General features: G+C 36.0%; 1 protein-coding gene across 1 annotated transcript in view; it reads right to left on the reverse strand.

Annotated features, from left to right (window-relative positions):
• The window catches only part of PKHD1 (PKHD1 ciliary IPT domain containing fibrocystin/polyductin), a 685,806-nt gene that overhangs the window by 362,455 nt on the left and 310,489 nt on the right, over positions 1–12,862 (reverse strand). The window contains exon 34 of the mRNA XM_044675345.1: positions 3,318–3,430. Coding sequence (XP_044531280.1) covers positions 3,318–3,430 — 113 coding nt within the window. The remainder of the gene's footprint in view (positions 1–3,317; positions 3,431–12,862) is intronic.

Consider the following 12,862-nt stretch of genomic DNA (forward strand, 5'->3'; position numbering starts at 1 on the left):
TAATAGACTGAGTACATTGTCCAGGGGCCAATTTAGTTATGTAGGGGGTTCCTCCCTTGAATGTTGTCCACTAGATGAATTCTTTGACCATAGCAGCCCTCTGACATTGGTATCTAAATTGATCAAAAAATGTTTTTCAACCTGATAAGACTAGATTAAAATTAGATGCTTTTTAGCAAGGCTACTGAAAAATCAGGCAGCCAGGTGGCATAGACTCATCTTTTGGAGTTCAAATCTGGCCTCACACATTAACTTGTGTGACCCTGGACAAATTAATTAACCCCATCCACATCAGTTTTCCCATCTGTCAAATGAACTCGAGAAGAAAATGGCAAACTACTCCAGAGTTTTGCCCCCAAATAGGGTCACAAAGAGTTGGACATAACTGAAATAACTGAATAACAACAAATTGGCTTATGTAAAAATTCTTTATTTAATGATGAGTGGAATGGCCCTCTCTCATGCAACTCCCATATTGGAGAACCTTTCTAGTGGAGGACTCACACTTGTTGGAATTGACAGTAATGCTTCCTTTTAGGCATGGTTAAGAGTAAATGGCTGCTGAGGTCCCTCTTAATACTGAATTCTATGATTTTGTGATTTTTCAAAATTATGAATTACCAGAATCTGAGTTCAGAGGTTGAACGTAGTATAGAATTATCAATACAAAATAAACATAAGACCAGGAAAGTAAGCATAAGTAATTGGGACTCCCTTCTAATAAAGTGTATTGAAAACATGGCTATGTAGTTTTGTCAAGTTCTGTTAGAATGGATGATGACTTTTAAAAATAATACACTAGCATAGATGTCATTTTTTGTTAACTACAAACTGTATCAGAAGCAAGTTTGTTTATAAATATGTGGTGTGATAGTTGCCAAAGGACCATTCAAACTAAGAAATAGCTAAGTTCTAACTTCTAAGGTCAAGGAACCAAGACTGGAAAGAGGAAGCCTTATCAACAAATAATACCATTCTATAATATAATCAGAAAGTAATAAAATTAAGAATGTGGATATTCTTTTATACCATCATAATTTTTTGTTGAGTGTGTTTGCCCCATCTACCCCAAGGGAAAAGAATTAAAACAAAGAGCTTTCTCTCAAAAAGAAAAAGAAGAAGAAACTGGAATCTCTGGAGAATTTTTTTTCAGAAGCAGGCTATTAAGAGAAGGTAATAACTAGAATGATTTCCTAAACTGAAGCACCATAGCTACCAGCTGTGGAAGATGTGAGAGCATTTGATGCTAAGAGAGAAACTAGACAAAAAATGAACCACGACTGCATCAACTAATGAATTTATATATCTAGGGAAGGATTTCTGACTTTGAGTTAAAAGATTCAAGGTGAAATGAAAGCAATGATTAATCACAGATAAGGATTATTGAGAAAAGTAACCTAATTAGAACTAGCTTAGCAATTTGATTTTTTCAATTTTTCTCAAATTGTGTATTATTACTTTAAAACAATAACTAGTTTGTTAGTTTTGGATACTAAATTAATTCATTTTCAAGAAAAATATTAATTCATTAGAAAATCATGTTAATGTCTCACTCAATTATTAAAAACAAAATTAACAACCAAAAACTCTGGCTTTGGGGGTGGAGAGAGAAGCAAAGAAAGCTAATCCAGAAGCATCTCTATGATGCATCCTATGAAAGAATAAACTCTTAATATTGATATGTAAAAGAAAATAAATAGCCCATTGAGTGCTCACCTTGAAAATACAATCTATAATATTATAGTAACATAAAACATTAAACAGAAACAATAAAAAATGTAAAGAATTGGTATTTGCATGTTGTCTTAATATTTATAAAATGCTTTTCATGCATCATTTCATTTGAGTTCCATAGCAGCTGTATGAGATAGGTATTATTATTCCCATTTTACACAAAAAGAAACTAAGGTCCTGAATAGTTGTCCATGAATATGTCATATAAAATGACTAAGAACAATATGACCCTGTCTTTACTCCAAGCCCAACCCAAACAGGAAGTGCTATTAAAAGATACACTACAACATGGGCATTAGAAATGTAACAGCCAAGAACTTTCAGATAATTAGAAGTACCATGATTTAGTACTTTAAGATTTACTTATATTAAGTAATTTTCATGTGGCTTGTTGGCCCTTTTGGAAATACAAAACTAAAACTTGTTCAACAACTCTGTCCTTATTCCTGACTTCAGTTTAGCATTTACAATATCATAAATACATTCATGAGGATCCCCGGCATGAGTTGAAGCTTTTTCTATTACCTTTTTCTTTATTATGCTGGAGAGCCAAAATGGCCAAAAAGAAAGAAATTTGGGTTCATAATTGGGAATGACAGAATGATGAAATCCTATTAGATATAGGACTAGAAGGAATGTTAGAGATAATCTAATCCAACTGGCATTTTACATGTCAGGAAAATGAGGCAGGAAGAGATATATTGACTTGTCCAAGGTCATAAAGGTAATGAGTTAAGATTGGAACACAAGACCTATGTCTCTAAGTTTAGTGTCCTTTCCACTCTATCACTACCTCCCTCTGATCTTAAGACCTGGTGTCAAGTCAGACCTCTCACACATATTTGTTATGTGACTCTAGAAACTTAATCTGTTAGTTACCCAAGTAAATGTCTCTGACTGTAATTACAGAACAGGTGCTTATTTACATCCATGGAAGACCTTTCCTGATCTGGAATTCTCTATATCAAGGAAGTCAAAGCACAGTTTTAATTGCCAAAGAAAAAAAATAAGTAATAAGTAAATACTTAGCAAATGATCTCTTAGCTGGACACACAACTAAACTTAAAATGAGAACCTAAATTGATCAAGTTCACTTATTTTTGTTTATGTATGTTCTAGTTTCCAGTTGATTTTCACATGTCAGTACTAACATTTGTCAAAGAAAAACCTACACTGTGAACTTCCTCCTTTCTCTGGCCACGTTAGTCTTTCTTTCCAGTTGGCAAAAAAAAAAAAAAAAAGATCATGTTACTCATCTCTGTTTTGAGAGAGTACAGCTGATTTCCTAAAATACTCTACCAATAGAAAGAATTCAAGAACTTGGGAATGACTTGTAGTAAGAATAATAATTCATTATTCTCACATATGAATTTACAGCAAGTTCAATTTAGTCAATCCTCTCTGAGACAACTTTCTTTACATATTAGAATCATGGATGCTCAGTGACCAAAAATGAGCTATACAGTTTATATATATAAATTTAAAATTGCACACACATACACACACATGCATGCACACACACAAACACAGCCTAAACCTAAGCCCTGTTGCTAAAATATACATGAGTTTCCAATGGAGGGTACCTTGTGCAGGAATGGGCTACATTCTGAGCGAAGGAAAGAAGTGGCGCTTTCGAAGTTTCATTGGTTCCAAGATGAAAGAAATAACCATATCCAGCAGCACACACCATGTTTCTCTGCAGGAAATAATGTGATTGTTAGAATTGTTATCCCTCAGATGCTAAGATTCCTAGGGGAAAAGAAACTCTGGTTTCAAGGTACTGTTTCTGTGCTCAATCTGTTCTTATCCACTTTCCCCATCCCATTAAGGTACACTGAGACTTCCAGGCAATAGTTGAACTATTTGCCAACTTTAAATCTTGGGAATGGAAAGGACTTCTACTTATTCTCCCTTCTATAGGCAGCACTATAGCAGTGCAATTAACCCATTCTAGGTAACCAGAGTCATGTTTGAAACTAAAACTTTTCATTAAAATTATGCTTAAGTTGTCCTAGGAACTTCAAAGAAGATAGATATAGATATATGAAATGATAGACAGACAGACAGAGATTATAGGTGCTGTTCAATTGTGTCTGAATTCACGAACCCATTTTATTTAGTGTTCTTGGCAAAGGCAAACAGGATTAAACATCTCACCCAGGGTCACACACCTAGTAAGTCTCTAAGGCCAGATTTGAATTCAGCTTTTCCTTGATTCAAGGAACTGGTACTCTATCCATTGTACCACCTAGCTGTCCCAGATGATACTAGGTAGGTAGGTAGGTAGGTAGATAGGTAGGTAGGTAGGTAGGTAGGTAGAGGATAAACATTTCTTTTGAAATACAAGAAGTAGCTCAGGGGACATGAGCAAGAATGCCAAGACAACCAAGGCAAGCTACCACTGAACCAGTGGATTTCTCTAATATTGCACCTCATAAGGGAACCAGTGATCTATGGATTTGTGCCTTGAGCCATGTCAATCTCAAAGCAGAAATGAGATAGGACAAGATCTTATATGTAATCCAAGGACATATCCAGGAAGCTAAGTCCAGGAACACAACTCAGAATTCACCATATTGCTGATTAAACTATTCATGCAACTAGTTACTTTTCTTAATCTTTCCATTGTACAGAACATTCTCTCTCTGTGTACCATCTTACCTAGTTACCTCTTCACTTCATTCCATTAGGGATATTTTTACTATTTTTTTCTACTATATCTAAATCATTTAGGTCCCTAATTTATATACTTCATCTAATCAGATAACCTCTGAATTATTAGAGTTGGCAGTAATTTTAGGCATTATTAGACTCTAACACCATAATTCCATAGAAATGAAGGTCCAGAGCAGGAAAGAATTAGCTCAAGGTCATACATTCAGGTAGTGGCAGAGACAATAAATAAATTCAGGACTCCTAGATGTTGCAAAATGCTGGGCCTGGCATTGGGAAGACGTGAGTTCAAATCCCCTCACAAATACTTACTACTATGTGACTATAGGCAAGTTACTTAACCTTTGTTTCAGTTTCTTCAACTGAAAAATTGAGGTATTAATTGAACCTACCTCCAAGGATTGTTGTAAGGATCAAAAGAGATATTTGAATATATGGATCTCATAATAGGTGCTTAATAAATGCATGTTCCTCTCCCTTCCCAGGGTTCCTGTCCTTTCCCTGTCCAGGGTTCTTTCAGCTATGTCAAATTCCCTGTCATATAGTTCAACCTCTGTAAAAAACTATACATAAACCTTTCTAAACCAGTAAATATTAATTTGAACCGTCAAATCCATTCACTTACTGCTGGTGGTAGAAGCCAGGACAAGCCACAAGCCTACAAATACCTTGGATGTTATGTTGCCTTGAGCAACATGTTGATTGAGTGAGGCTTAGCATCCCCCTCCCTTCCACTGAAAGGCCATCCCCATTAAGGAATTAAAAACATGACTAAAACACAAAAACAGTATGCACAATGGCTATAGTAACACAAATAGAAAGAACTAAATGAAAAAAAAAAAGCCCTTAATCCTGTATTTATTATGCTATAGCTCAGTCTGAAACATGAAAAAGAGACAAAAATGATTTTCCCTAACTTTTTTGAAGAGGCAGTAGATTATGGATATGGAACATTACATAAACTGCTGGACTCATTGAAGAATTTTGCTGAGCCAATTTATTCTCTCCCCTTTATTCCTTATTATAAGATATGGTTCTCGGTGTAAGGGAGAGAGGAAAAACATCTTTGGAAATGAAGGAAAAGTAAAAAGGAAAGATATCAATATATTTTTAAATAACATGTTTGAATAAAAAAAGTAGAAGTGATAACTATAGAGGAATCTGATGGTTCAGTGGATAAAGCACTGGATGTGGAATGAGAAATCTGTGTTTGAATCCTCAAACAATAACTGTGTGATCCTCAGTAGGTCATTTAACCTGTTTGCCTCAGTTTCCTCAACTACAAGATGAGGAAAATAATAATACTTATCTCACAGAGTTTATGTGAGAATTGAATGAGATAATATTTGTAAAATTTAAAAAAAGAAAAGAAGTTATTGTTGTTGTTCAGTCATTTCAGTCACGTCTGACTCTTCATGACCCCATCTGGGATATTCTTGGCAAAGATCCTGGAGTGGTTTGCAATTTTCTTCTACAGCTTACAGATGAGGAAAATGAGGCAAACAGGGTAAGCAACTTGCCCAGGAATGCAAAGCTAATAAGTATCTGAGGCCAGATTTGAACTCAAAAAAGATGTTTACCTGATTCCAGACCTGGCACTCTATTCACTCACTGTGCCACCTACCTGCCCTATAGTAAATGCTATATAAATGCTTATTCTCTCCACCTCCTTTATAGTGCCTTTGAGGATAACTTTGTAGAAATCAATTAGTGCTTGAGACACTCAAACTCCCACCTCAAACCTCTCAATCTTACTATGAAATAAATCAGTCCACATAATTCTTCATTGTTTAAGAGAATATTTCTTTAGAGTACAAGGGAGAAGAGTTTCCTAATCTCACACTCTCAGTTCAGGAAGAAAATCAACATCCCACAGTTGGTGAGACATTTTTAATCACCAGTTCCTAAATTTTTCTAAACATAGAACTTTGTATCAGGTAGCCTGAGTTGAAATTTCAGCACTGGCATTTACTAGTTATATGACTATAGAAAAGCCATTCAGTCACTTAGTTCCCTTGTTGGTGGAAGAGGGTATCATGCTTGATCCGTCTCATAGCAATGTTACATGAAAACTCTTTGGAAACCTTAAAACCCTAAAGAAATGTAAGCTGCTATTATTCTTATTACACCACAGAGATTCACAGGAAAGAGTCAGAGATCACATCTCTGGGAAGCACTTGTTAAGAAACTCTAATAGTTATTATCTGAAGGTTATATGAGATGAGCAGATGCCCACAGTAGAGTTCTCTCTTAAGTTTAATCTGCATTATTAACATTTTCTTAATTATTTTCTTAAGTTCAGATGATCAATAAAACGACAAATCAAGACCTGATTTAAATTTGCTGATTTGTGAGGTATAAATGCTCACATTAAAATTTTACAATCAACTCTAGCTCTAGCCAAATTTAAGTGTGACAATTTCACAATTAAAGCTAGTTCTAACACACTCCTGCAGGTTACTACTCTTTTAAGCACTGTGAAAGAGCACATTTGCATGAAACTAAGATCCAGGATCCAGTGTCCCTGGGTAATATTTGTAATAATAAGTGTTCCTTATGTCTACTAGGGGACAAATATGAAACAGAAATTAGAGGCTCCAGATTTCTTTTATAACTCATTTCAACTATATTCAATTTGATCTTTGGCTCCTAATAATTAGCAGGTAGCACTGGGCAATGTTATGAAGATATAAAGACCAAAATGAAGCAGGGAGCCTAGATTCTACTGGGGCAAAACAATGAACATAGACAAGTAAATTCAAAATATAATTTTAAAAATTAAATACAAATTAATTTAGTGGGAGAGAACACTTTGGGACATCAGAAAAGATCATTTATAGGAAGTTGTCCTTGGATGGAGATATGATTCTAAGAAGAAAAGTAGAGAGTATAGATCATTAGACATAGCCTGAACAAAGGTACAGAGACAAAGGATAGGATGTTGCACATGGAGAAAGGCAAAGAAGACAATTTGGTTATAACAAAGTATGTAAGGGAAAGTAATGCAACCTAAATCTGGACCAACAGGTGGAAGCAAGTTATTGAAGGGTTTTCAAGGCCAGAGAAGTTTTTATTTCATCCAAGAGGGAAAAGGATACCATCAGAACTTCTTGAGTAAGCAAGTGACATGCTCATATGTGTATTCTAAAGGCTATATTCAAAAGAGGAGAGGCTGAAGACAGAGAGAACAATTAGGAGGCCACTGTACTAATCCAAGCAAGAGGTGATGAAGGTGATAAAGTCTTGAACCAGGGTAACAGTTGAATTATGATAATTTCATTTGGACCAATCTATCTAAATATAGCAGGAACTTGTTTTATGTGACCAATACATACCAAGACCCTTTGCATAAGTTGAAAATCATGCATGATAGTAAACCTCCTTATTTAATAAGTATTTCTTATATGAACATACCTAGGTACTTTACAACTTCTTAGGTTCATCAGAGCATCAGCATCACTAATCTTGTACTTTGGGGCCCTTTTTTTTCATTTTTTATTATCATACAAAATACACTTCTATATTTGTCATTGTTGTAAGAGCACACTTATACATAACCAAAACCCCAAAATAAAACCAAAGATCCACTGATGTAAAGACAACTCCCAAAAGTTCTTTCTCTGGAAGTAGATAGCATTCCCCATCATAAATCTTTCAGTATTATCCAAGATCATTGCACTTCTGAGAGAAGCTAAGTTTTCACAGGCAATCATCATCCAATATTGCTGTTATTGTACAATGTTCTCCCAGTTCTACTTATTTCACTCTGCATTAATTCTCACAGATTTTCCAGCTTTTTCTGAAATTTCCCTGCTTATTATTTCTCATAGCACAATAGTATTCCATTACTACCATATACCACAATTTTTTCATCCATATCCCAATTGATGGACATCTTGGGGCCATTATTAATAACTAAATAGCATTAATGAAACAAAGAGAAGCACCAATCGGATGCAGAAATGACTTGTCACAAACAAGAACTCTGGAAAAAGACTGATGCAGAAATTAATGTTTAGTTCTAAGCTCCCTGAGGGCAGGGATTGCTTCATACCAATCCTTCTCAGAATGAGAATGAGTGAGGCTGAATTAACTGCAGAGGAACTTTACACAACTTGGGCAAATGGCATGGATTAAAATTCCATTTTTTAATTGTGCATTATTAAATTTTCTTACTTTACATATTTTTCTGCTTTATTTTTTTCAGTTGTCAATCACATATACCTCAATCACATGTTAAGTTACATCTTACTATAATTGAATGGAGATTGTGATCCCCTTTCCCAGATAAAGAAAGTCATACTTTGTACAGTCTTATAACAAAGTGATTATGGAAGCAAAAGAAACAATCGAGGCAGACTCATGCCCAGCATCTATCTCCACCATCACTACTCCCAATTACCGTCCCAGTCAACACTGGTATTGATTAAGCATCTTGTGATAATATAAAACTGTCTCCAAAATGCTGACCTTCTTCCTAGATGGGCAAAGTTATCACCACTTGACTTAGGCCCTCCATTACCTAATGAAGCTCCCTGTTTCTGAAAAAAGGCCCTTGAAGATTTGAGCCCCTCTCCTTACCAGACTGTTTCCTTCTCAATTCCACTTGTGTATGCTGAGGCTGATTCATGAGGAAAAACCACATATTTATGCAGGCAGCTGGTGGCTTGAGGGGAAAGGTTTAAGGCAAGCAGGGAATTTTGTGTGGAAATCAATTCTTTTCGGAAGTCAATGTATTATGGACGTTCATGCAAGAAAAATTCCAGAGAGAAATTAGCTGCCCATGTATGGCAGATACCTTAAGGTAACACATCTATAGTCATTGGAATAATGTTAGTTAACCCTTCAGGCACCGCTTAAATATACATTACCAACTGAGTGGATATAATTAGATACATAGTGTTGGCCCTTTAAGTATATATTTCCTTAAAGAATTGATTCAGGAGACCCAAATAAATTCTAGCAAAATGTAACTGGGAATTTCCAAATCACTCTTCTGTAAGGGCTTTCTGAGTAGTAAACCAAGCAAGAGTCTACTCATAAGAAATCCAGAAAATTAACTAATCTGCTTAGCTATATTTAAAAGTGGAGGGAAAGGGTGAAGAACTTAAGACCTTTGGAGGTAAACAATGGTCCATATTTGTCCTGAAATGATAAGATAAATCTGACTCAGTCTATCAATCCTGGAATGTTGTGATCATAAGAAAAAAAGCCTAGAGAGCATATTGAAATAAGTTTAATATATGCCAACATCAGGGAAGAAAGAGATCAGAGGTTAAATCAATGCTCTAATTCTGGAGCAAAAAGTGTTAGCCCCTCTTCTGAAACCACATATGCGGTTAACATTACAAAGTAGTTTAAAGCTGGAACCAGAAGAATATTAAGAACACCGCTTTCCCCAGACAATACCACCCAAAGGACTAGTTTCTTTCCTAAAAGAAACAGCCTTGAACATGCCTCATCTGCAGCACTGCTGGTAAGTAGTGAGGTGGGCTGGAAAGGAGGACATTTTGTAAACTGTGAAAAAAGCAATTTCACAACTGAAATGCCCGAGCAACATGAAGAGCTAGAAGGTGAGTTAACTGTAAAGGTGACCGAAAGCGGGGAAAATTTATATACACTGTGACCAAGTGTTTGGTCATAGGATCTGGGCCATGGCAATTCTAGGATAATAAGCAATGAAAAGTCACTGCAGAGACTATTGGGTACCTACTCTCTCTTAATGCTTGTCTGCTCCTATAGGTGGGCATGTTCAAGGTCAGGGTGGTGTTTGCTGCCTAACAGGGCAGCTAAGTGGTACAAGGGAAAGAGTAAAAGATGTAAGTTCATAGCCACACACATACAGATTGCTCTTTCAACCCTGGGCAAGTCACTTGACTTCAGTTGGTCTCAGTATTTTCACCTGTAAAATGGGGATAGTGATAGCACCTACCTCCCCAAGTTGTTGTGAGGACCAAATAAGAAAATATATACAAAGCACTGAGTATATATTTCATACCTCTATTATTTATTAATATATAGTATATATGCATATTTGTATATAGAGATATTGAGTATATAAATAAAAAATATATATCATACCTACTCACACATCCATAGACATTATTACCAAAATATATCTCACTTTCTATTTATGTCTAATGCTTGATATGTATGTATCTATATCATCTATAATTATCTGTCATTCATGTTTATGGCTACATCTGTATCTTCTATGTCAATATATCTTTATATATTCCTTATAACTCTTACCTTCAGTCTTAGAGTCAGTGTCTATATCATTTATAATTATGTGTCATTCATATTTATGGCTACATCTGTATCTTCTATGTTGATATATCTTTATATATTTTTATAACTCTTACCTTCAGTCTTAGAGTCAGTACTTTATATTGGTTCCAAGGCAGAAAAGTGCTAAGGGATAGGTAATGGGGGTTAAGTGACTTGCCCAGGGTCATACAGCTAGGAAGCATCTTAAGCCATATTTAAACCCAGGACCTTCAAGCTCTCTGAGCCACCTAGCTTCTCCCTTTATAACTTTGTGTATATACATGACAAAGTGGATAAAGCATTGGTCCTAGAGTTAGGAAAACTTGAGTTCAAATTCAGAGTCAAATATTAATTAGCTGTGTGACTCTGGGCAAATCACTCAACCTCTATCTGCCTCAGTTTCCTCTACTACAAAATGTGGGTAATAATGGAGTCTACCTCCCAATGTTATGAGTATCAAATGAGATATTTGTTAAACACTTAGCATAGTACCTAGCACATAGTAGATGCTTCATTATTACTTGTTCCATTCCTTCTGAGTTTACATTTATAATCTATATCTATGCACATACACATTTGTTTCTTGGACTTCTCATCCTCTTTTGGTTTCATGGAAATTTGTCTGCTTAGGAAAAATGAATCTATCTGATGTTTTCTTGCTTTAAAAATATAGTCATCCTTTGTTTTTTACACCATCTGCATGCTCCTATATATCCCTTTTATCCCCTTTCATAAGGAAACATCCCTTATAGTAAAATTTTAAAAGTTCACTAAAATTAAGCAATTTCTCAACAAAATCTGGAATTATATGTATTCTTATATAACTTCCTTCAAGACCATCTTACCCAACATAATTTTACAACATTCAACCCATAAATGAGTCTCTAGGAAAATTTTCTATACTTTTTATGCCAGATTGAGCCTAACAAGTAGAAAACAGCAAATGTTATTAACCACTCTTCACTAGAATTCCCTGAAACATTCTTCTTTTATAGTCATAAAATTTCTACTCTTTTTTCTAAGAGCATTGAATTTGGAATGAAAGGATCTGGGTTCAAATCATGTCTCTGATATTAACTTTCTATGTGACCTCAGTCAAAGTCATCCTATTTCCCTGGGCATCATTTCATTTTTTTTCTGGCAACAATTTCACTTTAATGACACATGAAATACAAGAGGTAGCTTGGTAATTGGGGTACGAAAAAAAGAAATAAGAACCTGTGGCTTAGCATCATTGAACAAAGGCAAGAAGGGAGAGCAGGATCCTTGTAAGCTAGGTTTATACTTATGGCCTGGGGCTAATGGTAGGACCCAGCTGGCAGGTAACCCAGGGACATAGCTCAGGGTCTGAGAAATGAGGAATTACTGGGCAGAAGCCTATTCTCTTCTAGGGGGTGATTGGCAGGCAGCCCTGAGACTCAAGAGTACAGAACACATCCAAGGTCTCAACTCCACATTATGGTCCAAATCCACTCCCCAGAGGAACCAGACTATGGGCAGGCAACTCATCTCCATCAAGTCTGAGACACCCATAGATAGAACACATTAAGGATGAGTGCCAACCAGGGCAACCATGATACCCAGGACAAAGTAGCAGAGATAGTCCTTGTCTTCTGTCTCATCAGAGGCTGGCCTTGGGGGTGGGGGAGGCTGCCCAGCCTCAGGGCCCCCAATGGCCCAGGCACCCAGGCAAGCCTCTGGCCCCAGCTCTTCCTCTGCTTCTAGCTCCTGCCAGATCCAGGTTTAAGTAGATAGACTATGAGTCCCTTCCAGCTCTAGATTATCTAATATCATGTGTGTGTATATTATATATATATACATAGATATCATATATGTATATATGCATACATTGGACAGACTGTGTGCTAAAGATAGAAATAAAACATCCATGAATTCAAGGAACTTATAATTTATTACTTGAATTTTGCTTCTAATTCTAATTGAGTTGTGGTGTTTCAAGACTTTATTGTGACTTATTCAGTTAAGTCCATCTTTATGACTTTATTTTTTTTTTGCAAAATGCTAGAGTGGTTTTCCTTTCCCTTTCCTTCTTTCCTACAGATAAGGAAACTGAGTCAAAGCCCAGGGTCACATCAAGTTTCTGAGGCCAAATCTGAACTCAAGTCTTTCTGACTCCAGACTGGGCACTCTTTCCACTGTACCACCTAGCTGCCCAAGTGCTTCA

Source organism: Gracilinanus agilis, chromosome 4, assembly GCF_016433145.1.
Source record: "Gracilinanus agilis isolate LMUSP501 chromosome 4, AgileGrace, whole genome shotgun sequence".
Taxonomy (NCBI): Eukaryota; Metazoa; Chordata; class Mammalia; order Didelphimorphia; family Didelphidae; genus Gracilinanus; species Gracilinanus agilis.